General features: G+C 37.8%; 1 protein-coding gene across 2 annotated transcripts in view; it reads right to left on the reverse strand.

Annotated features, from left to right (window-relative positions):
• Nucleotides 1-27,340, reverse strand: part of LOC131073961 (nuclear cap-binding protein subunit 1) — a 209,680-nt gene that overhangs the window by 172,501 nt on the left and 9,839 nt on the right. For both annotated transcript variants that reach the window (XM_058010492.2, XM_058010493.2), the window contains exon 3: nt 8,509-8,568. In XM_058010492.2, the coding sequence (XP_057866475.2) occupies nt 8,509-8,568 (60 nt within the window). The remainder of the gene's footprint in view (nt 1-8,508; nt 8,569-27,340) is intronic.

Here is a 27,340-nt window from a genome sequence, read left to right on the forward strand (position 1 = left end):
GTAGCAGGTTACAAGGGTTTGGAGGAGTAGAGGGAAGAAGGAAAAATCAGCAAGAGAGATCTAGGTAAGGATTTTTTCTCTTTCTTTTTTTTTTCATTTGAATCATTTCATTGTTTTGAAACTGAAAAAAATCTTGAAAAACAAGGGGATATGCTGCCAAATTTTTTTCTATTTTCTTTCCTAAGTTATTTCCTCTTTTTTTTTTCTTGTTTTTGAATGCCATTTTTCCCAAATGATTCATTGTCATTTTTTTTGTTGATTTTCCATAAAACCCTGCTGATTTTTTCTTTTTCATGTTAAATCAGCAATGGCAAGTTCAACTCCAAGGGCAACCCCAAGGTCAGGAACACAAAGAGATAAAGCTTGGAAATATGGGATTGCAGGAAGCAAAAAAGGGGAGGTCACTTGCACCGAATGCACAAAATGGATGACTGGTGGAATCAATAGATTAAAATACCACTTTGCACAAATACCTGGATATGGTGTGGAGGCATGCCCCAAATCAACTCCTGAAATTATTAGAGAGATGAAGGCCATTCTTGCTGAGAATGATATGCATAAGGAAGAAAGGCAAAAAACAAGAGAAGCCATGGCAGCTGCAATGAATCCCACATTGTCCACTTCGGGTCCCATTGGTCACAGTCGGGGTCGTCAGTCACTTTCATCTTTTGGTGACAATGTGGGTGAGGCTAGTGGCACTCCTGTTAGATCAGACCCTAATTTTTTTGTACCATGCAATGTTCCAGGTGCACAACCTTCACTTGAAGGTACAGGATGGAATAGAGAGAAGCATGAACAAGCACGGATAGCAGCTTCAAACTTTTGGTTTTACAATAATCTATCTTTCAATGCAGCAAACAATGTGTATTGGGAAAGTTTTGTTAATGCATGTACAGTGGCGGGTAAGGGGTTTAAGGCCCCAACAGGTCATGACTTCAGTGGGCCATTGCTAGAGAAAGCTGTGAAAAATACAGAAGGTGTGGTTGATGATCAGAAAAGGTATTGGAAGAGAAAAGGATGCAGCATTTTATCTGATGGATGGACAGATGGACGGAATAGGACTCTTCTCAACTTCTTGGTGGCTTCAAATGGTGCAATGGTATTCATAAAGTCTGTTGATGCCTCAAATGAAATAAAAAATGCAGAGACTTTGTGTAATCTGTTGGATGGTGTGGTTCGGGAAATTGGAGTTGAGAATGTTGTCCAAATTATCACGGACAACGCAGCTGCATATGTATCTGCAGGTAGAATGCTTATGCAGAGGCATCCTTCGATTACATGGAGTCCTTGTGCTGCACATTGCTTGGACTTGGTGCTAGAGGACATTGGGAAGATTGGATGGGTGAAGAAGGTGGTTGAAGATGCAAAAAGTGTCACCAAATTCATCTACAACCATACTTGGGTGCTTGCTTTGATGAGAAAACACACAAATGGCAAGGACCTTGTGCGACCTGGAGTGACACGATTTGCTAGCCACTTCATCACTTTGCAGAGCATTCTTAGTGCCATTCCTCATCTTAAGCAGATGTTTGTGTCAGATGCTTGGTTGGGGTCTACATACTCCAAAAGACCTGAAGCAAAGAAGATTGTGAGCATTGTTTTTGATGAAGGGTTCAATAAAAGTGGAGAGGAGTTGACTGCGGTAAGTAACAAACACAAAAGTAAAGTTTATACAATCTTGTCTATTTGCTGATTTTATTTTTTAGGGGTTGATTTTGTACTAATTTAAAATTTGTTTTCATTTTTTTAGGTGACAGAACCTTTGGTAAGGGTTCTTCGTATGGTGGATGGAGAGGGCATGCCAATGGGTTTCATTTATGAGGCCATGGATAGGGCCAAAGAGGCCATTTCACATTACTATCGTGGAAATACAAGAAAATGTGAAATCTTTTGGCGCATCATTGATCGTAGGTGGACAAACCAACTCCACCAACCGATACATGCCTTCGCCTACTTTTTGAACCCGAAATTCTACTTCTCTGATTCATTTAGGGCTGATGAGGAGGTCATGGCAGGTGTTATTACATGCATTGATAAGATGACACCTGATCCTGAGTTGAGAGACAAGGTTCTTGATGAGTTGAAGGTGAGATTTGACATTTGCAATTGCTCTATCTTTATTTATGAATTCGGAAATGTTCATTATTGAATTTGAGTTTGACACTTTGACTATCTAGTATCTATTTCTGAATTTGGAAATGTTGATTGTTCAAGATCTACAAAAGTGCAGAGGGGAGACTCTTCTCATCACAACTAGCAATTGATAGGAGAAGAAAACAACAACCAGGTAAAAAATTTAGTAACTTAGTTCAATAGTGCAAGAAAAAACCTACAAACTTGATTGTTACATTTTTTTCTCAATTCTAATATTTCTAAATGTTTTTTGTAGATTTATGGTGGGAGAATTATGGTGTCGGCACGCCTAATCTTCAAAAGATAGCTATCCGTGTTTTGTCTCAGCCATGCAGTGCTTCTGGGTGTGAACGAAATTGGAGTGTCTTTGAGAGCATTCACACAAAGAAGAGAAATAGATTGTCACAAAAGCGGCTCAATGATCTAGTATTTGTTCGGTACAACCTTCGCCTTCAAGTTAGACAGGTGGAGGGTGTTTCACATGAGGCCATTGACTTGGATGAAATTGATCCATATGGTGATTGGACCATGAATGAACAAAATGATGGTGATGATGTCCTCCTTACCGAAGAAGAAATTGCAGAAATAGAGAGAGGAGCAGCACAAGATGCAGAAGGAGCAAGATTGGATGAAATGGAGGATGAAGATGAGGACGAAGATGAGGATGATGTTGAGGACTTTGACTTTGAAGAAGAATCATTTCACCATTTAGATACCACAACACCCACTGCTACTACTTCTAGCTCAAGGCCTGAAAAATTGAGCTATATTAGGAAAAATACAAAGAGGAAGATGTAGTCTTCTCTTTGGTTTGTTCATTCACATTGTTGTTTTTCACATTTGGAGTTGGACTTGGACATATCATTATATGTAATTTTGTGAACATTTATATGCTTATGCTGCCATTATACATTTTAGAGTTGAAACTTGAAACTTGACTATGCTGCCATGAATGATGAAATTTCAAATGTTGCGTGTTTGTAGATCATATGACATGTGTAATGTTTCAATTATGGCACTTATGTTCTCTAAATGCATTAATTTCTTTATGTTTTTTTTGTAAAACTACGGTTTTTTTTTTGCCGAGTCTTTCGCGAGTCTTTCACGAGTCCGAGTCCGAGTCCAAAATTTTGGTTTGCCGAGTCCGAGGCGAGTCCGAGATTTTCAACTATGAGTAATACCATCCATCATCATGTCATTAATAAACTTTTCATCTTTCACATCAATAACAAGATTAATGGTCAGATTAATAATCATAACTGACTGACCTTGACATCAATTACAATATTTCCAACAATTCGTTGTTTACATGAAAAGACCAGACTTGTGGATATTTTTTTATTATTTTGTAGTTTTAAGGGTTGGTAGCAAGCCAACTCGATTAGTGTAAAGATTCTTGTTTAGACTTATACACGTTAAGAATCCAGGCTTGATTGTTCAAATCAGTTTCTTGCCTAGGAGAGTATAGGGAAGTGTCTTTTGAGCTAGTATATTCATTACCTATTTGGTGGAGTCTTTGATGGTCAGTTGGACCCCTGTGTAGATGCAAGTATGCATCCCTTCTTTGTAAGCCGAGTAAGGGTGTTGAACATGGACAGCACACAGCGTGCTAATTATGAAAACCTTGGCCAAGGTAGTGCAGAAGGTTGCATGCATTTGTCAGTTCATAAGAGTCAAATGCACTACTAGCTAGAGAGGCATACAAGTTAGGAGGTACCTTCAGTGTATGACCGATTGGTAAATGTAAATTCTAAACACCAAGCTCAAAGGATCATTGGAAATTGTTCCATCTTTATCTGCTTTCCTCGTGAAGGGTCGGGCCCTTCCAATAAGAAGCGGCACAGAGGACTTAGGTCCGTGGTTGAGTGGAAAAGCCCTTGATAATGCTCTCCCTCTCCCTCATGTTTTTGTATAAGTTCAGCATCGGAAAGATAAACTCTATAATCTCTTTACTCTCTCTCTTTCTAATTTATATTGTGAAAATAAAAAAGATTTAGTTAATATTACCATTTGTTGATATGGTTAGTTACTTTCAGTTATGTTAGTTATTATGTTTTCAATTTCAACTGAACATGTTTTTAAAACAAGAAATTATTTTCTTAGTTTAGAAAAGTTATTTCATTTCTATTTTAGATATGTTGATTGTTCAATATGGTATCAAAGCCGGGTTCGACACTGTACCTTGGGCTCATCACCCGAACCTTGATAGAAAACTGAAACCTAGCCGTCGTACTTCACAAGATGTGGATCTGATGAACACCTCGGAAGAAAGCCTGACACCTTATGTCTACCCAAGTCTAGAAAATCTGGTCAAAGCATGAATACACCTGTTGCTCTACCCCCTCTGACACGAAGACCATGGCAAAGGCACTTAAGCGGCTTCACAGAGAAAGGCGAGAATGGAATGTCGTCAATAAAGCGCCAGTCAAGGCAGCCATTTTGAAGGAATTCGGAATAGAAACTAAACTTATGTTAGGAAAAACCCCTTGAGAAAAAGGAAATCCAAACTGACTCTATGAAATGGCGAGTACCTACCCTTGGTTATAGACTTGTACCTTTCTCTAAGTTTAGTGATCAACAAGAACCTATCACAAGAAGTGATAGCGACTTTGATTGAGAGTCGAGGAAATTTTGTAATTTAAGGAATGTAAACCTTTTTGAATTAATTAATAGAGTTAAAAAAAATTGGATTGTATTCTTATGATATTGGATACACTCTTGTTATGTTTAGATTAAATGAAAACTAAAATGAATCAATAAGCATAAAATCAATTCTCTTAATCAGGAGAATAGATAGGGCATGGATCATTCCGAAAAACAATAGAGGAGAATCCGAAGACAGTAACATGGCCATGATGAGGCAACTTTTGGAAGCTATGAACAAAACTCAATCTAGATTAGATGACCTTGAAAGGATGTTCGGGAGTCAACGAGAATCTAGAGACGAAGAATCGGAAACTCAGTCTAGGGTTAATGCGGATAGACAAGAACAATCTAGGACAACTCGTCAACAAGAGGAGGATCAAGCAGAGACCTTAGACTACAATACCAAGAAGAATCAATTAGCGGCTGATCTGTCCAATGACATGAAGAAGATGAAACCCCCTAAGTTTGAAGGATCTGCATCTGGGGACGCCACTGAGGCTCAGCTTACTGAGATGGAGAAATATTTCAAAATTCGAAATTACTCTAACTCCAAAGTGGCACAGGGGGACTTAGGTTTGTGGTTGGGAGGAAAAGCCCTTGATGATGCTCTCCCTCTCCCTTATGTTTTTGTATAAAGTTTGGCATCGGAAAGATAAAACTCTGTAGTCTCTTTACTCTCTCTCTCTTTCTACTTTATATTGTGAAAATAAAAAAGAGCTGGTTAATATTACCATTCGTTGATATGGTTAGTTACTTTCAGTTAAGTTATTATCATGTTTTCAATTTCAGCTGAACATGGTTTTAAAATAAGAAATTATTTTCTTAGTTTAGAAAAGTTTTTATTTCTATTTTAGAAATGTTGGTTGTTACAGTTTTAGATCCTCAACTATCAGGTTATCTAATCTTTGAATTTTGAACTCAGTTCCACAATCTTCTATTATATATAGACTTACCTTTCTCTTTATTGAAACTTGTTAACTTGTTACCTATTTGAGCATCTATTTGCTACCTATGAATTCTTTTGGCAAATGCTATCTTCACTTTCTGCCATGTTTTTTACATCTTATTCCAAGTTTCAACCCATCTAATCCATAGTCTTGCACACTTCCTATAAAGTATTACAGTCATGCTTAATCCTTAATAATGCTATTGGCCTTCCAATAGTATTTCCAATTTAAGCGATAAAAAGTTGGATCCTGGTTCTGTTCAGTAACAACCTTGCAGGTTAGGAAATCAGTAAGTTTTTTACTCCATCCTTGTCCTCTTTAAAGGTCTCTTCTCTTTTTTCTTGTGTGGACAATGAACAGGTCCAAGAAATTTCTGTTTCACACCCTTCAGGTATATATAGACAATCAGATCGTAATCCTTATCGGGAGCTTATGTCACTACTTTCTCTTTCTCTAGGTAAGCTTGTGATACTTCAAGCTTTCCACTCGATCCAAAAATGAATCCACTGCTGCTTCAGAAACAGGATTTTGACTAATATTAGCTTCAGCTGGGTAAATTTTCCTCCGCAACCTAACAAATATTCTTGCATCTCTCTCTTTCTACGTTGTTATTCATTTACTTTGCAGTGTATTATCACTTAACTGACACTTTAAACCATAGTTACAAGACTCGGACTCGACTGGCAATTGGCAAGTTGATTTTTCACTCAGACTCCAACTTGGCACTCATACTCGTCAAAATGAAAGTAAAAAACATCAAATATAGAGATTTTCAAAGGATTTCAAGTTTTTATTATGCACAAATAAATCAACTTCAAAGACAATAAATTTATCAACTAGAAGCTACTTTGATCACATACACAAGTATACATCAATTAAATGAATACAAAAACAGATTTGACTTTGAAAGAAACAACATTTAGAAATATATAAATATTCTCTAGCGCTTTAAGTGTACAAAACTCATCGATTATGCATTCAAGGCAATAAAAACAAAAACCACAACATCAAGTCATGAACCGTGTTAGGGAGGAGTTTGATTACTTAGCCCAGCATCACTATCTTTATGTGGAGTCTTACACTTGTATCTCAAACACGTTTGCAAATGTTACATGTTACTATAGTCACATGAACATTACTCAAGATAGGAATTGACTTGACAAACCAAAAGCATAAATGTAATCCAATTACTTGATTGATTTAGAATAAGTTGAAAGAAGAAAAAAAAAGTGTTTTTTCATACTACATGGCCCAAAACGACTTCTATTTTTGCTTTCCAAAACTAGAACAAGGGTCTGCGCACAGCAGCACCCCTTGCAAGGGTCTACAGGCAGCACCCATGAAAATGATACAGAGCAGGGTTAAGGGATGGAGCCCCTGCCCCCAAGCCCAAATTAAAGCCTTTGGGACCATATTGACCTTCATGGTGCGGTCATTTTTCATAATTTTGTTGTTTTTACAAAGCTCCAAACTTTAAGGGTATTTTCAATTTTTTATCTTTCTTTTCTAATTTTCATAATTTCGTCACTTTTAACCAGGCTTCAAACTTTAGGGTTTTCAGTTTTTTTTAATTTTCATGCCTGAATTGGCCAAGTCTCAGACAAGACTTGCGGTGTACACAAGTCCCAAATTTCTAGGCTTCAGTTCACTTGACCCATCTTGGGACTCACCAAGTCTGGCCAAGTCTTGGCGAATCTTATAACTCTGCTCAAAACTACCATTCACAAACAGTGACATAAAATTCCCTCTTACTGCCATGTCAGGTCCACCATTGATAGCCCACATTTGGCCTTCTGTATTATTTACAGTTTGGTTAGGAAAATATAATTCGAGCAGTGTAACAACATAATATAACAGCAATAGTCAGCCATAAAAGCAAATAAGATGCAAATGATACTTTTCCAGTATCAAGAAAAGTGAGCATAGTCTAGGGTTACCATCAAACCCTTTAATGATACCTTTTCAAAATGATAGTAACTAAATTAACTTGATCAATTATGCATTTGGCAGTCAAAACATGGTTACTTGGAATAAATCATACTAAACACAAATATCCTTTACACTATGTACATCTACTCTTTGGTACCTTGGAAAAGAACGTTTGGAAGAGTATGTAACAGGATTTGAGGTGAAGGGCTCTGTGGCCAATTAGCATAGATAATCAATTACAAGATAGAAAACCGATTGCATATTAAGAGTTTGGAATTTGAAATATAAAACCTGGAAACAAGAGTTAGCAAAAGCAACCAAAGTCAAGAGAAGCTGTTATTGCAAAAACATTTTTGAAAACAATTATCAAATCTGTTGTCACTAGAAGCTCTGCCAAACTTGAGCAGTGCCAAAAAATATCATTAAAATTTAGGAAGTTCACAAAAGAAAGTGGAGGAAAACTTCACAAAACTTGTTGCTAGAAATTCAAGGAAGCTCGAGAGAGCAACCGTTACATGGAAGGAAAGCAAGTGGAATCAGTAAGATGTATGTCAGAGACCACACAAAGAGACATAAAACTAGATCTGCAACGATGCCATCGCATAAGAAAGTAGAAATCATAGAGCATACAAAGACCTACAAAGAACTTGAATTAATTGCTTAGCTTGCACGAAGGTCACTAACAAATGAAAAAATGGCATGGCTAAGTGAGTTTGCTAGTAATTGTTTACTAAATGGGTTGTTTCTTTGGGTTGCATCTAGTGTATAATTTAAAAACTAGATTCTACATGATTTCTAGTTTAAACACATAGGACATTATAATGACATATAACATGTTCAGCTCTGACCTCACCTGCAAAATTTCATCTCCAGAATGTTCTAGCTCCCGCCAAAGCATGCCACTGCATGTTTCCTGCATCCAAATATAATCAATCATCTTGCTGCCCTTTCATGAAAATAAGAGTTGAAAAAATATTATGATTGAATTGCATGCAACGAGTAAATAAGTGCTACAGAAGAAATTCAATAATAAAATACATTTCAAAGAGGTTGGTTAGATAATGCTGATTCATTATATAATCAGTGTCTTTCAAAATGAGAAAAACTCCTCGTACCATCAATAAATGAGAACACAAAAGAAACAAGCTGATTCTAGATATATTTAAATGCAAAGTGTCTACAAAATCGCATCCTCATGAGGAATGTTGATGGCTGGAAGCCTGGAAGCAAAATAGTAAATAGTTTTTGTAAAACCAAAAGTAAATACATCATTACAATTACAACTTCCTCTTCCCAGCTCTAGCAAAAACTAGGGGAGAGGTAGAACTAGAGGGCCTAGTCCTAGAAGGCTGCAGTGGGCATGATTGTGCCTCCTCGCTCGGTATGGCTGGCTCGTCCTCCATCCTGGATGAAGCTATGTCTCCACCTGATTTTGGCACTGGCAATGACTCCTCATCCTCATCCTCTTCCTCCTCAATGTCATCTAGCGTGAAACCAAATCCACCCCCCTCCTCCTCCATAGTGTTGAAATTATGTAGCAACGGTTGGATGACTCTAATCGTTCAAATGTCTAGTTGACCTAATGGCGTTAGACATTTGTATTCCTTTTTCCTATCCTTCACTGCAAATTAGCATTCTGATCACAGATTAAAAAATTGTATGATAATCGATTTAATCATTGTGATGACAATCAGATTTTACATATAATCGATCTTATGTATAATCAGTAATAATTTTATATTACTGATTATACATAGCATCAAGTGTATTATATACCGATCTGTGTATATCCAATGATTAAATATTGTCATCATAATCTATTATCGGTTTCACTAATTGCAAATGGATTATTTATACTATGTTTATTAATCGGTTTAGTTTAGCAATCGTGTTTGCATGTAATCCCACTTATACAATCGTTTTTTGACTGTTTGTTATATGTTAGTGATTATTGGTTAGCATGCCTCCACATAGGAGTCACGACTCTATGTTAATCGGTATGCTTATAAATCATTGACTATCACATTAAGTTGACGATACATATACAACAAAAAAACAAATCATAGTACACAGTCGACATAAAGGAGTCGATACAGCTATATATCTGTGCGAAGGCAATATCATTCAATATATATAGTGAAGCGATCTGCATTTCACAAGTCTGTGATACTGTTGGGTGATCGACAGTACTTGACTAATATAATCGAACTGTGGATAGTTCGATATATAGTGTAAACAACATTATAGTATATATATATTGCTGAGTATAATTCAACGTTACATTGCAATCTGAAAATTGTCAAAGACATCAATGATCCATTCTATATATATTCTGCAAACTGAAATATATAGGAAGTTACAGTGTTAGAATAAAACTAAGTGACTATAAAATTTTGAAAATTACCATATATATATAAATCTGATCCAACTTTAACACATAGCCTGCCTCTCCATATCAGTGATGTCATCCTCGGAAAACAATGGAGGTTGCTCCTGTGATGTCCAATCACTGTAAGGATCTATATCATCCAAGTCAATTGGACCACCTTCTACTTCCTCTACCTTCCTTACGCACAATGGAAGATTATATTGCACGAAGACAAGGTGATTGAGGCATTTCTGCACTAACTTGCTCCTCTTCTTCGTGTGGATTGCTTCAAACAAGCTCCAATTCCGCTCACAATTGGATGAACTACAAGGCTGACATAAGATTTTGAGGGCAAATTTTTTGAGATGTGGGGTATTTCCTACCCAACTTTGCACCAAGCCTCTACAAATTAAAATTAGGTTGAGAGTAGCACCCCTCGTTAGGGTCTGAGGGTGAGAAAGAGAGTGGTAGAGAGATAGGTCTAGATCTTGGGGGAGAGAGGAGAGAGTGAGATGGACTGTGGTAGAGAGGGGGGTAGAGGAAGAGTGATAGGGAGATAGATAAGTCTAAAATTTGGGGCAAATAAAGTGAGTGACATAGAGAGAGCGAGAAAATGTTGATAGGAGCATACTGATTACTAAAATTTGACTGTCTGAAAAATTAAAAAATCTTCTAAAACCTAGAATTTGCATTATAACTCCTAGAGATCTAAAACCACTCTCAAACATCCTGCCAATATATACATGAAATATACTTATACTTAAATGTTATATTTCATGTATATATTCTAATGAAGAGAATGAAACTGACCTAAAAAAACAAAAATAGATAATTTTTTTACATGTTTGGGCTTCTTTTTTTAGTGTACCCAAGTTTTTTGCAAAAACTCGGGCGAGTTTTTCGGCGAGTAAAAGTCAGTTTTGACTCAGTGAGTTTTGACTCTGCGAGTTTTCAAAACTTCCTGAGTACTCTGCGAGTTTTCCAACTATGGCTGATACTGAATATTGCATGCAAATGCTTGTTCATTGTTTGCCTCCCACAGCTGAAAAAATGGTTCAGCTTTATCAAGCTGAGTAAATAACTATTTCAAGAAGCTAAGCTCACCCATCAGACATTGTGATGGTCATTTTTATGTATAGCATTCAATCCGCATGACCATTGGCAAGAAACAAGTCACCATTCAAACGCAGTTTGGATTGTTGATAGCACGAAAATGCAGTTTTATTGCAGGCCAAAACAACATCAGTAAGTCATCTAAAATGTGATATTTTAGATATTTGTATTCCTCTTGAAAAAACTATGCAATTTTAAAAACCTACATACAAGAACCTTGGAGTTACTCCGACTGATCCTTCGGCAAGATCTTCAATAGTCAGGAAACTTTGTTCAAGAGAGGATAAGGTACCTTTAGGTATTTTATTCTGTGTTTGGTCGTGTACAAAAGGCACATCAACAGAATTGGCACTAGAAGGAGGGCTGATCATTGTCAAGCCACGATCAATAGAACTTATCAAGTCATATTTAGAGAAGATATCCAGAGTTTTTTTACCCTCCTCCGCATCAACAGAATTGGCGCTAGAAGGAGGGCATGATCGGGATAAACGCCTGAACAGCTGGGATGGCATGAAGGCGAACGCGAACTCTTGAATCCAAGGAATATCAGTGGAAAGCCATCTTCGACACTCAACGGAGGTGGTACAGAGAAGGAAGGTGATCGCCGAGTCATCAATTGGACTTGCAAAGAAAGGAAGAGCTTTGCACAGCTGGAACCGGTTGAGCTTTTAAGTTGAATCTGAGATATTCAAGATCTCTCTTATTGCAAAAAATCCAAAAAAAGTAAAAAACCAAATATCGAAAAAAAATCAAAAAAATCAAAAAATCAAAAAGAAAAGATTTCTCAATGGAGCGGCAACAGTTTCACGAGGAGCAACAAGTTGATTTTCCTCAACTTTGGTGGAGATTAGATACACAGCTTTATCCACGCAGATTGTCCGAGTTTGCAAGACCTGGGCAGTGTCGAGTCCATGAGACAGAGGAACATGATGAAATGCATTGCCTGAAGTACTTATCAAGGATGGAATCGGCAACGCAGGGAAAAATCTTCTTTTGGGATGTCCCCAGGCCAGAAACAAAAGAAGGCAGCTTCAGTGTCCCAGAGAGCAAGGATCCTCTTCTAAGCTTCTTGTCAAAAAAGCAAAAAGAAAAGATTTCTCAATGGAGCGGCAACAGTTTCACGAGGAGCAACAAGTTGATTTTCCTCAACTTTGGTGGAGATTAGATACACAGCTTTATCCACGCAGATTGTCCGAGTTTGCAAGACCAAGGCAGTGTCGAGTCCATGAGACAGAGGAACATGATGAAATGCATTGCCTGAAGTACTTATCAAGGATGGAATCGGCAACGCAAGGAAAAATCTTCTTTTGGGATGTCCACAGGCCAGAAACAGAAGAAGGCAGCTTCAGTGTCCCAGAGAGCAAGGATCTTCTTCTAAGCTTCTTGTGGATGATCGAGAGTCAGCTTATTTTGAATGGTGAAATACGTTTTGAGGGCATAGTGCTACCATTATGGTGTAGGATTCACAATACACCTCATTCTGAATTTACTTGTTCAATATGTGAAATGGCCATCAATCAGGTCAGAAATCAGTTTGGAATGCCAACTTTGTCCGAGGAAGAGTGTATTGTGAACAGATCTTGGGGTGCACATCTCGCAGCCGAATTCAGGAGAACCTATGAACAAGACATTGCTCCAGCATCTGATTGTGAGAAGGATCAGTCGTACGTTGACGATACAAATGCACCCGAGGAACAATGTATTACAATGGATAGCTCACCATGCCTTGCACCTGAAAAGGAATATCATGAAACAAAAGTTGAAGAATCAATTGAAGATACTCCAGCAGTGATAAAGGAAGATCCAAGAGTCGAACAAGCAATCGAAGGAGAAGATGACTCATTCCTTGAAGAATTCTCATTTATACTACAAAAGGAGATCCTTGAGAGTAAATTGCAAGAGGTCTCAAATGGCATTCTTAAAGAGGACAATCAAGTTGACATATTGAATGAAGAATTACAGATCATCATAAGTGAGCCCAAATATGAAGAACAATTCAAAGGGGTGCTTAAAGATTTCATCACCATCATGCTATTTGAGGAGGCACTGAAAGGTCTCATGGAAGAAGTACAAATGGAATCATTGCCAAAAAAAATTCAAGATAACCAAGTTACTGTGAGTGATATGATCCATCATCGGCTCTGACCTCCCGAGACTATGCTTGAAGAAGAAAGGCCACCAAAGATTATATTTGATCAGCTAGAGGAGATCTTTGAAAATCAGTCCCTCAAGGAGACTCATTTTTGAGGATATGCTAACAAAATTCCATGAAGATGCTTGGTTTATGCAAGATGTCTTAATGAAAACAAAAAATGTTGAGCTATTCGAAGGGGCGCTATGCTTGTTTCAAGAGGAACTTCCAAATCAAAGTCAACATATTGTGGATGCTCGTGGAATGGTTCATCATCAATGGCGACCTCCTGAAGCAGCCGGTGACCTCGCTTCTGACAATGCAGTTCCATCTGAGCCTGAAATATGTCAGGTTGTCTCTTTCCTTAATCCTAGCCTTGAAAGTTATTATGATTTTGATTATGGGGAATTTGGGAAAACAACTTGCATCTGGATTGATCATGGTCCTAACGAATTACCTCAGTTGATCATTTTGAGTGAAAATTTGCCTGAGTATGAGAGATGCACGGTGAGAGTTTGCTTTTCTGTATTTAAGGATGAATTTGCTAGGTTGAGAACCATCACGTTTGCCATGCTCCTGTTGTGCAACCTGAGAAACCATGTAAGGACATGTACATATTTCGCTTCCTTGAGTCGTGTTGAGTCTGGGAGTCTTGTATATAGGTTTAGAGTAGGTTTTCCTTTCGTGTGTTTTAGATTAGAGGTCTTTTGAGCCTTGTTCTTAATCTGCTTTGAGTCATTTGACTCATGATTCTTGAGTGGCTCAGGATTAGTTGTTTGCTTTCTTTAGTTGGCTTTTGGTTTGTCTTAGCTTTGTTTGCTTTTGGGTTCGATCTGTCGGTCGTCTGTTTAGTTTAGGTGTCTTGAGTAGGAACCTCCATTTGTGAGAAATGCATCTGTGTTGTTCTGCTCACACACTGGCAATATCCTGGATCTTATGTTAGACTCATTTCTTAGATATCTATTCATGAAGCGCTCAGAATCCAAGGTTGTTCCTCTCCAGCTTTATCATCTGATCAGGACCTATATTTGACTTGGAAGGGAATCATTTTCTGTATCTTGATGCCGACATTTGTTGATTACTATATCTTCACACATTAATAGACTCCGAGTCATTATGGTTTTCAGGGAAAGCTGTAATTGGTGAAAAATCTAAAATCTGACTTCAACGCCACCGCAATCCTCAAACCCTAGTAAGCTTCACTGCTTACGAGCCAAACGAATTGACGGAATGAAAAAGCAATATCAAAAGAGAAAAAATGAGAAAATAAAAGAGAAAAATCAAAAGAAAATGAGCAAAATGAAATATCAAAATTGGCTAATGGGAATATGCGAGTAACTCCATCGGGACTATGGACGCTCGACTGGCAATGGAGCAATGTCCGTGAGATTGAGGCAATAACCTCGTCGGGACTATAGACGTCTGACTGGCAGCGAGGCTCTATCCAGGATGCTTATGAAGTTTAGATATACTACATAGCCGATCACAGGAGAACCTGAAGGTCATAATTGTCTTGTCGAGAGGAATGAATACACTTGCACACACCTAGGTAATCAAAGACTAAGTGTCTGGATCTGGTTAAGGATTTTCCCTCCACTTTGAGTACATTTTCTAATCTCTTGATAAGTTGGGTTGAATTTTCTAGGGGTTCTAAGTGTCAATTGAGTCTATCTCTGAAATGTTCAGGAACATTTATTCAAGGTGGCACTAGATGTTGTGACGTATTCACACATCGCCCCACTGCAAATGGGGACCCCTACTTTTTTGCTTTCTGGGGTTTGCTTTCTAGGTTTTTAGGGTTTGTCTATTAGCCTTTGCATGTTGAGTGTTGCTAGAGGGATCACTAGGATGGCAGGCTCTGCTTGAGCCAGGGTGAGTCCATGGGGCCCTAGAATTAGGGTTTCTTTGAGAGTCTTCCTTAGGGCCTGGTTTTGCTCTTGTTGCTAATTGTGTCTTGATTGGTGAGTGAGTATCATCCTTGAAGGTCTAAGTTAGGTCAAATTGGTGAGTGATGAAGTCTAGAATGTCATCCTAATCTTCAAATGCCCTGAAATTTGGCTAAGTCTGGAATGTCTTCCTGATCCTGAAATTTGACAAGTCCGGAAAACTGAAGAATCCTCCAAAAACTAGATTTTGCATTATAACTCTTGGAGGTTTGAAACGACTCTCAAACATCCTGACAGTATATATGGAATATAACTTAAAGTATAATTCTTATACTTAAATGTTATATTCCACACATGAATCCTAATGGAGAGACCAAAATGTCAAATTTCGCTCCTGACCCTTCCAAAGGGTACAAAGCGAAATTCTCCATAAGACATTCTAGTTTGACCCAAACTTAGAACTAACTCATTCCCAAGCATTATTGAGGGCAAAACACTTGTTTGGATGGAGAAATGTGAGGAATGAAGTCAAGATTTGAGCCTAAATGTGAATTTTGCTCTTGACCCTTCCAAAGGGTCCAGAGCGAAATTCTCCCTAGACACCTTTTTTCTCCTTGTTTGCACTAGAAACCTTGATTCCTTGGGCATGGTAAGGGCAAATTGACATATTCTTGCCTTAGGAAGTGATTTGAGGTGTTTGAAAGTGTGGATTTTGTCTAAAGCATGAATTTCGCTCCTGACCCTTCCAAAGGGTCCAGAGCAAAATTTACCTTTTCCTCTAATTTGCTCTTTCATATGGCCAAGTTTTGGATTTTTGAAGCATAGTTGAGGAGACCTGGATGCATGTTTGCCTTGGAGAGGAGGTTTAAGACTACAAAATGGTGAAAATCAACCTAGAATGGAAATTTCGCTCCTAACCCTTCCAAAGGGTCTAGAGCGAAATCTCCCATTTGACCTTCTATCTTGCCTAAAATGATGAATAGAGTTTGAAAGGACCTTGAAATTGATCAAGTTTGAGAGAGAATTGGACAAATCAAGATTTTCGCTACTGACCCTTCCAAAGGGTCCAGAGTGAAAATCCTCATAACCCTCATTTCCTTCCTAATTTTGGCTAAAGTGTTGGTCTCTAAGGCATGTTGGAAGGTAGATTGATGTGTTCTTGCCTTGGGAGATGATTGAAAGCGTTGAAAAGTGAAGATTTTGTCCAAGAATGGAAATTTCGCTCCCGACCCTTCCAAAGGGTCCAGAGCGAAATTTCCCATAAACCTCATTTCCTTCCTTGTTTGGACCTACATTCTAGTTTTGAAGTGTTGGGATGTAAGAAAGTGAAGGACTTTAGCCTAGAACATGAATTTCACTCCTGACCCTTCCAAAGGGTCCAGAGCGAAATTCCTTACAAACCTATTTTTTAACCTTGCCTGGGCTTAAAAACTTTGTTCCTTGGGTGAAAACAATGAAATTTTGTCTTGTAATGAAGAATGAGATTGAAAGGATGAAGAACCAAGTCAAGAATGAGAAATTCGCTCCTGACCCTTCCAAAGGGTCCAGAGCCAATTTTCTCAAAACTTCTCTTTTCTCTCAACTTTGTGCTAGATCAAGTGTGGGCTAAGGTAAATTTAAGAAGGAGATGTCCCTAAGAATGACTTTGAGTTGCTAGTGATCCAAGAATTTTAAGGAATTGAGCAAAATAGTGAATTTCGCTCCTGACCCTTCCAAAGGGTCCAGAGCGAAATTTCTAAAATTGCCTATTTTCCCTACAGGTCAAGTCAAACTTTGAGTTTTTATAGCTTGGATGAGTGTGAGGAGAGGTGTTCTTGCCCTTTTGAAGTTAATTGAGGTTGAAAGATGGAAGAATAAGCTCAAATCATGAATTTCGCTCCTGACCCTTCCAAAGGGTCCAGAGCGAAATTCTTCAAGGCACCTATTTTCTCCTTGGATGAGGTCAAAACTTTGGTTCCTATGGCGTATATGGAAGTGGAGTGATGTATTTTTGCTTGGCAATGTAGATTGGAGTTCAAGAAATGAAATATCAAGCCTAGAGTGTGAATTCCGCTCCTGACCCTTCCAAAGGGTCCAGAGCGAAATTCCCCAAAACCACTTTTTTCCTCAATTTTATGCCAAGTCTAGGGTGGTTCAAGGTGAATTAGGATTGGGAGTGTCCTTAGGTGTGACCTTGACTTGCTAGTGATTATCAAAATAATGGAAATTAGCCCAAACCAAGGATTTCGCTCCTGACCCTTCCAGAGGGTCCAGAGCGAAAATCCTAGGATCACCTATTTTCTTTGCAAGACAAGTTAAGTTTTTGGTTTTTATGGCCTAGATAGGAGTGAGGCGATGTATCCTTTGTCTTGGAGGTGGATTAGAGTTGAGAGAATGAGAAAATAAGCTCAAATCATGAATTTCGCTCCTGACCCTTCCAGAGGATCTAGAGCAAAATTCTAAAATCTACCTATTCCTTTCATATTTGTGCCAAGCCAGGCCTAGACAAAGATGATAGAAGCCCTTGAGATTGCCCTTGAATGGATTGTTGTCTCCAAAAATGATGATTTTGGGCTAGAGGAAGAAATTCGCTCCTGACCCTTCCAAAGGGTCCAGGGCGAAATTCATTATAGGTCCTGTCCCTGGCCATGATTTCTAGCGAAATTGTCTTTTCTATTCATCTTGAGGTCAAGCAAAATGTTGCAAGCATGGGAGAGGGATCCAAGGATGAGAGTCCAAGTATAGAAAGTGAAAAAGATGGACCTTGATGAAGGAAAACAAGCAAATCATGAAATTCACTCTTGACCCATCCAAAGGGTCCAGAGCGAAATTCTTCAAACCACCCTTTTTCTCCTTGAGTGAAGCTAAAACTTTAATGCCTATGGCATGGTTGAAGGTGGAGTGAGGTATTCTTGCCTTGTAAAGTGAATTGAGGTAAAGGAAGTGTAAGATCAAGCCTAAAACTTGAATTTCGCTCCTCAATTTCACCTGACTTGCTCATGATAAAGGTCAAAGCATGGATCCCTATGCTTTGGAAGAAGGAAAGCTATCATATGTTTGCCTTGGGAGGAATTTTGGAGTAAACAAGTGATAGAATTATCCTGGAATGCAAAATTCGCTCCTGACCCTTCCAGAGGGTCCAGGGCGAAATCTTTTGAAACTCCTATTTTTCACCTTGGTTGGGCCAGGCGAAGAGCTAGTTGTGAGATAATGTTGAAAAGAGGTCTAAATTGGGCAAAATGCAAAATTCGCTCCTGACCCTTCCAAAGGGTCCAGGGCGAAATTCTTATAGGGCCTATCCCTGGGAAGGATTTTGAGCAAACTTTATTTTGAAGTCTTCTTGTTGATGATTTAAGATAGAAAATGCTTTGTTGAAATGAACATGTCATATGTACTTAATCACCTTTTGGTTTATTTTGCAAATGGAGAAAACCAGGCCAAGGCAAGGACGACCTCTTCCAGTCTGGCATCATCAAGGACGACCTCTTCCAGTCCAGCATCATCAAGGATGACCAATTCCAGTCCATCATCGTCAAGGACGTTCCACAGGCAAAAGGGAAGATTCAAGGTGTTCAAGGAATTGCCAGCTACCTCCAAAACCTTCACTTTGCCACACTAAGAAACCACAAGATGACAAAGGAAGGCGATGCCAGCATTTCAAGGAAAGGTACACCATCCATCTAGCTCATCAAAGACAAAGGAGGTCAAAGCAAAGGTCCGTTGAAGAAGCACATAGTTTCAGAAGAGTTAATTAAAGTTAGCTTCTCAACCTCATCAAATTGAACATCAACCAAGTTACAAGTGTCAGACAAGGTGGCATCCCAGTCATCATTCCTCCAGTCGGATTGGTCCACCTCAGCGTGTCTAGATTCAATGTACCTGACTCATCAGGGACAGAACAAACTTCGAGGCACCTACCCCTGCTTCCTATTGGTCCTCACTCCTGGAATGTAATTTTCTAATTGGCTAAGGAAGTTTGTTGTAACAAACCCTGATTAGGGTTTTTATCTTATAATCCTAGCCATTGATTCTAAATCAATCAGAGTCGTCTGTTTGTAAAGGGCTCCCTATATAAAGCCTTGGCTCCTCATTTGTAAAGGCTAATAGTTGATATTGAGTTAATAGTTAATAGTTAGCTAATAGTGAATAGTCAGAGAGTAGGAAATAGTTAGAGTAGAGTAGAGAGAGAAGGCAAAGATTGTTGCCAAGATATTGTTGCAAAAGACTTGTAAACTTCATTGAAGAAATGGTGAATTCTATGGATCGATTCAACAATTTACATGGTCTCTATACTTCTCAAATTTGATTTTATGTTATTAGGTGAATGGAAGAAATTTGTATGACCAACGGTGAAATTCGTATATCCATACTACTAGCGGTTTGTTGATTGCAGACTTGCCTTGTGTAGTCAATTGGAATCATTCAGCTTAAGCTCAACTTCAATTATCGCTTCTTCATTGATATGCATCAACCTGACGGTGTCTATGCTTGTAGCAGTGATCTGAACATCATAAAGCTTTCCTCAGAAGATCGCACTAACCTTGTGGAGATGGTCCTGGGATGTCAAAACAAGACTTAGTTAGAATTTCATCAAAGGTCATTCATTACTCTTACATTCTTAGTATTAGAAATAGATCCCGTTTCAACCCTTCTCCTTTTTCCTTTTTTTCAAAATCCAGGACCAGTAAAATCTCACGTTCCAGCAATATCCAAAGCAAATCAGACGTTCAGGCAGTCAAAGGTAAGTCCCCTTGTGATTCCAGCAAAATCACATCATACCACGAGAAGCTTATCCACATGTAGAGAACCTACATACAAGAACCTTGGAGTTACTCCGACTGATCCTTCGGCGAGATCTTCAGCAGACGGGAAACTTTGTTAAAGAGAGGATCAGGTACCTTTAGGTATTTTATTCTGTGGTTGGTCATGTACAAAAGGCACATCAACAGTTAGCCCTGGCAAAAATTGTAAGGTGTTAGAAATCAACCATAGTTGTTATACTTAAGAATTCAGTTCTACCATTTGAAAACTTTGAAATGCAATAATACTGATAAACCAATGCAAGAGAAGCAGTGCCAAAAGAAGCTTAATCAAATAGAAAATAAATAACAGTGTTCTATGAGGATGCATCCCCCCTCAAAAAACCTGGAGTTTTGGGATGGGGACGTTGGGAACATTGGGGGATGGAAATCTGGAATGAGGACATACCTAGGACTAGGAGGCAAGGATGAGACATCCCCCAACCATCCCTTTACTGCCACCTTGTACATGAGACAGCAAGGAACTTGTACCTTTTTCTAAATTCAAATCACAAAAAAATTATTATTTTATATTGCAAAAAGAGTATTTTAAAATCAAGAGAAGGCTATTGTTTTAATTCACAAGTAAAGCTCAAGCTTCATATATTTTTTGCAAATGTCTAGCAAAACATGTGCCGGTACCTTATATTTTTTCTTCTAAAAATGTTCATAAAACTTTACAATAAAAACATTCATATTTTTTTTATAACAAGTGTCTATGCTAGCCAAATACCCATGATTTAATTAGTAGGGTATTGTTGTGTTATAAACACACACACTCCATTGCAAATGGGGAACCCCTCTTTTTACTTGTTAGCTTAGATTTAGTATGGCAGTAGTTTTGGTCTCCTAGCTGTTGGGCGAAGGTAGCAATGTCTTGTCAATCCAGAAGAAAACATTGATCAATCCATGAAATAAGAGTGAGTGCAAACATTCGTCCTTCGAAAAGGCATGATCAAGTCAAAGAACAAAACAAGATAAAGTCTTGGAACAAAATGAGTGAATAATCCTCAAGCAAATCTGGAAAATGTAAGATTAGGACAAGGAGCAATCAACCAATTCTAGGATGAGAGTGAAATAGTTCCAAGGAAAGCATGACAGATCCATGAGAGAAGAGTGAAAACATTGAGGTAATGATCAAAACATGAAAATGATGAAAGGATGTCAAAATTGAAGAGAGGTATTCCAAGCAATGGAAAGGAAGGCAACCTTGAAACAAAATGTAAGAAGTGAAGTTGTTCAAAGGAAGGTCGGAAATCCAACCTTCCCTTGGACAAACTTGGTTGCGGAGAGAAACAATGAAATGAACTCTTGTGTAGAAGTGAACGTCTAGGGTGAAAATCATATAAATTCCATTTCGGAAAGTGACAACTCAAAACTTGAGGATTGAAAGTGAAGGAATATGAATGCGAATGGATGAGGTTGTAGGGAGAAGGTAAAATAATGAATGAACATTCGAAGTGAAAATCCGAGTTTACAATGAAAGATTATTTCAGAACTAAACCAGGAATTGGATTCTTGTACCGAAACAAGGTTGAATTCTGCCCAGCTTGTGAAAGGTTGTTCCTAGCACCTTTGAACTTCCTACAAACATGAAATGCAAAAGGTGAATGAAATTTCAATAAGGAAATGAGAAAAATTCTTGAGGGATTAGTTGGTACAAAGTTTTCACAAAATCAAGGAAATTTGTCCTGCACAAATGAAAGAATGGAGAGGAACAATGAAAGGTTTGAGGAAGGGGAAAAGTGAAATTCCATAATAAAATTGTTCAAAATTTGTTCCATGCATTAGTGAATTTCTACCAGGAACAATGTGCTGTTTGTTACGGAACAAATCACACCTCCACTAAAGAGTTCTTGCACAAGTTTGATTTCCTCCCAAGAATGCAAGAACAACTGAAAACTCCACCCTTCACTTGCCAACTTTGTGCAAGCACACCTTGAAATTCCGCTGGGAAATTGCAAGTACTACCTCAATCTCCACCCCAAGAATGCATGCAATGAATGAAAGTTTGCCCGACATTTTGGCATTTTTGTGCATGCACTATTGAAACCTCCGCCAGGAATGATGACTTATGCATAAAAGGGTCGAGTTTCCTATGACAAGAAGTATGAAAACAATGTGAAATCAAACCAGGCCTACCTGAAGTGATAAAATGAATAAGTTCTCTCCAAAAAGCCAAGATAAAATGCAAAGATAATGCAAGGAGGTCAACCTGAATTGAAGGACATAAAAGTCCCTCCAAAATTCAATTGTAAAATGCAAAAGTCTATGTGAAGAGGACCGACTTGAAATGGATCTGATAATTTGGAATTTGAAAAGAAAGTAAAATCATTACTTGGGTGACCTTTACCAAGGATGAACAATTGCCATATGGAACGTTTATAAAGGTAAGATCAAGGGAGTCATTTTCACATCAAATCAAAGCAATTAAATAGCAGAAAAAGGAGTGAATTTAAGCAGAGAAGAAGACGAATTTGTGCAAGAAAACCAAGTCTGAAGTGAAGTTGAATGAAAGAGAAAGGAAGCACCTGATTTGTCATTGAAGACCTTAACGAGAAGTGATTTCTTGGAGGAAATACAAGTGATTTATGTGCAAATTTGGGTGAATACCTTCACAAATTGAGCATTTCCAGATTTCAAAACAATAGGAAACGCCACTGAAACTTGAAAAAAAATTGTTTGAGATCCATTTCCCAGAAAATTTCCAAGTTAAGAGTGTTATTTCCAGATTATTGAAGGTAAAATCGGAATTCATTAGGTTCAATTTTCTGGAAAATTTTGTACAAGAGGTGAAAACAAAGGTTTTAGAAGGGTTTGTGAGGCATTTTATTGCATTATGGATTGTGGATTATTGATGACATTTTGAAAATCCAAATGTGTTTTATTTGCTTTAAGATACAATTTGTTTCAAAAACTTTTCTTTGAAGAATGATTTTTCATACAATTTCCTTTAGTTCTAGAAATGCAAGACAATCAACTTTCATTTTCTTATCATAATTTTCTTGCATTTCACCAATGTTCTGAAATTAACAATAAGGATATATTCACATTTGTAATTCAAAGCTATTTCTTTTCAGGAATAATGCAAGGAAAGCCGATGGAGAATGAAGAAGAAGAATACCAAGATGCGAAAGAGGTCAAGATCAAGAGCAGTCAAGAGGAGAAGGATATCAAGTGCAGAGATGGGAATCCAGAATGAAGAACAAGATGAACATGTTGAAGAACACAAGTCAGAATTGAGAGAAGAAAGTTTGTAATACGTGCACAAGATGAGGTGGTGTCTACCTATCCCACTAATGAGATGATTCAAAGAAAACATGTCTAGATTCATTGAACCCTAATTGATGAAAGAAGAAGGAATGGACGTGTAGAAGGCATTAAATGAAATATTACAAAACATTTTTTCATTGGTCCTTTCCCTAAAAGGACATGTATTCGAAAACTGTATAGTTTTCTCGTTGGTCAAAAATGTTGTAAGTGGTGGTACGTATGCCTACCCCCACCATAGGGTTTTATAGTTTAATCTTGGTTGTTGATTAGAATCAATATGGGCCCTTGATTTGTAATTGGAAGTATATAAAAGGCTTGCCCTTTTCATTTGTAAAAGGGGGAGATTAGAAATTGTTGTAGAGACTATGCTGGAATAAATACAAAAAATTTATTGAAGATATAGTGAACATTTGTATGAAATTTCAACATTTTGCATTGTTTCTACTTCTCAATATTTAGTTGAAGTTCATTGATTTTAATGGTAAAATGCAAAGATATTTGATAGATTCCTTGGTTCATACCATTTGTAGTTTGTTGATTGCAAATTACTTTGCATGGTTAGTCTAAACCTTATTTTGGCAATAGTTCAATGGTGGATGTTCATTTGGATTGCATCAACATTGGGTATTTGGATGGATGTTTACGATATGAAAATCTTTCAATACCTTTGAAGATTGCACACTTTCTATGGAATTGTGAGCTATCTCTAGTTAAGTAGAAAGCTAAGTTGCCGGTTCGGGTTTGGGCACTGGTTCAGATTCGAAGAACCAGTACGCCGGTATGGAAAAATTTTGAAAAGGGGTTTGGGTTCGTTAGTACAAAAACATGTAAATTTTATATATATATATATATATATATATATATATATAAGCATGAATTAAGATTAGCATGTCGCATAGCATCATATAAACAACAAAACCAACATAAACTTGTAATCATAGCATCATGATCATACCATAATAGCATCATTTACATCAAGTTTAATATCAAAATGACAAAAACTTCAAGTATCATTGTTTCAACTTTCAACAATTTAAAGTTTAATCATCAAATGGATTCTCTAATTCATCATCCTCATTCTCCTCCTCATCATTGACATTGACATTAGATGAACCAATGCCAATGCCACTTACACTTGCACTTGCACTATAAGTTTGCTCCCTATCCGAGTCATCAAATGCAACAAGCTGAGAAGTGAAAGCATCCAAATCAGTATGCTCTGGCTCTATATCCGACATCTTCATTTCCCCTTGCTTGTAGTCATGTTGCTTGTGTGAAACGAGCCAAGTTAATGTTTTAAAACTCACTTTTAGGGTTATATTTTAATTTTTTTATGTGGTGGATTTCAAAAAAATTAAATTTTGCAAAAAAAACACCATTTTTGGGCCATCAGACCCTCAGGTTCAACCTGGACCGAACCAAGCCTGTGAACCACGGACCCTGTCCGGACTACAAGCGGACTAGACCAGGAACCCAGACTAGTACCAGGGATCTAGGGGGCCGAACCCAATAACCTAGGTAGAAAGTAGTTCCATAAGGAGTTTGTCTATCTAAAACACTCTCCATTATCATCATTGTCCATAGGTTCTTAGCTTAGTTTCTTTAACCCTTATCCTTTTCTCCTTTTGTTTGAAGCAATGTTCCACTAGCATTGGGGACAAGGGGACACGAGGATGGGTTTTGGGGAAGGGGGGGACAAAGGGCCTAAGTTTGGGGATGGCAGGGGGTGGCAAGAGCATGGTGCTGATATACATATAGTACTTGAAAAACTAATTGTGAAAAAATGCATAAGAATTACATTTCGAATAAAACTTTGGCAAATTAGTAAAATTATAAAATAGCAAAATTGCAAATACTAAATAAAATTTGACAAATGAAATTGTCAAATTGGAGATTTCTATCATATCGAAAATATCATAAAGATAATTACATCATTACAATGAGTAGCATAAAAATGTCATAAAGATGATTCCAATTACTACCATGATATCAAAATAAGTCCAAATGTCAAAATGTCAAATTGTAGCGAAGGGAGGCCTCTAATCAACCGCAAACTCCTCATCACTGAAACTGATCAACTCGTCATGGTCAAGATCCCCCAAACTAACACCAACTAGCCATGCATCTGAAATCGTATCATTCGCATCGACCTGTGATGACTCCTCTGGCTCTACATTCCATCATGTCGTTGGACTCTATACACAAGTGTCTTGAGGTCAATGAGACACAAAGCACTATGTACAACCACAAGCTTATCTGCTCTCCTAGAGGGAAGTTTGTTCCTCTTAAGAGAGTGGATGAAGCTATACGTAGACCAGCGCCTCTAAGTAGTTGAAGAACTAGAAACTTGAGATAGCAAACGAATTACTAAATTGGTAGTCTAAGATTTATGACCATGACAATTCCACCACAAAAGTGTGTCCTCATGTGCCATAGTTGCTATATCCATCTTAGCCGCGTTTGAATAACCCTTAAGAGTGGCAAATTTGGTCCACTCAATGCAAATTGTGTCATGATTTCTAGCATCATACATCTTATCAGTGCACCTAAAGAACCCTGCCTTCACCTCATCATCCTGAATCAATGTAACTCTACCAGGCTTAGCCTTGTACCACTTAGGATTCAAGACATAGGCAGCCATATACAAGGAGTGTTGAGCTCGTCCCATCTACGCTGAATGATTGACCGAATGTGCTCATTGTAGAATTCTAAAGTGGGGACCTTTACTTGCACAGCAGCCCTCATATCATCAAGCATAGAATCAATGCACTCATACACCTCTCCAAGGGTAGGTGCATCCCCATCCCCATATTTGATGACCTAGAAAATTGGAGCAATGATGGAGACTATGTATTTTGCATCACTCCAAAACACGTTACTCTCCACTATCTCCTTCACCCTCCTCCCCTACTTTGTCTTGGCCTCAACCCCACCTATTCCACTATGATGTCATAACCATGAGTTTTAGTGCCTCTTGCAACTCAATCATTCTCTCCAAGAGAATAAAATAGGATGCACATCTAGTCTCAACTGGTTATAAATAGGTAGACCAGCAACTATAAAGTACTTCAAAGTGTTTGATAGGCCATATTATATTAGAAAAGATAAAGACAATTTGGGTAAATTTGACTCAAGAGCAAATGAGGGAATTTTTCTTGGATATTTTTCCAAGAGTAAAGCATACAGATGCTACCACAATCACTTACACAAAATTGTTGAAAGTGCAAATGTTAAAGTTGATGAAGGTAGAAGTCTTCCAAAACAAAACAAAAATGAAGATTCAAAGGAGTTCAAAGAAGATAAAGAAAGTGTAGAAGGAGGTGCGGTAGAAACAGTTGCACAAGAGACACCATCAAATATACCTTCAAAGACATCATCAAAAGCTTCCACAAAGACACCGCCTAAATTTATACAAAGAAATCATCCAGAAGATCTGTTAATAAGAGGTGATAGGCAAAGAGCAACAAGACGACTGATAGATTATCCAAAAAATGAAGATACATCTCTGCTGTCCAAAATTGAACCAAAGAGTGCTCAAGAAGCAAGTATAGATAAAAATTGGATAGAAGCAATGGAAAAAGAGCTTGATCAAATTGAGAAGAATAGAAATTGGAAACTTGTTCCAAGACCCAAAGATAAAAACTTCATTCGAACTAAATGGGTCTTCAAGCATAAATTAAATAAAGTTGGCCAAATTGTAAGAAATAAGGCAACACTTGTGAGGATATGCATAAGTTGAGGGTGTTGATTTGAAGAAACATTTGCACCTGTTGCTCGGTTAGAAGCAATAAGAAAATTTCTAGCTTTTGCAAGCTTCAAGAATTTCAAAGTCTGTCAAATGGATGTAAAATCAACCTTTCTGAATGGAAATTTGGAGGAAAAAGTTTACATGGAACAGCCTGATGGATTTATTATTTCAAAAAATCAGGAATATGTATGCAAGCTGAAGAAGGCACTGTATGGGTTGAAACAAACACCCAGAGCTTGGTATTCTAGACTAGACAAATACTTGCAGCAGCAAGGCTACAAAAGAGGTTTTGTGGGCAGCAACCTCTATGTCAAAAATGAAAGTAATAACATGTTAATTGTTGTCGTTTATGTAGATTATCTCATCTTTGGAGGCAACAACGCATATA

Source organism: Cryptomeria japonica, chromosome 9 (assembly GCF_030272615.1).
Source record: "Cryptomeria japonica chromosome 9, Sugi_1.0, whole genome shotgun sequence".
Classification (NCBI taxonomy): domain Eukaryota; kingdom Viridiplantae; phylum Streptophyta; class Pinopsida; order Cupressales; family Cupressaceae; genus Cryptomeria; species Cryptomeria japonica.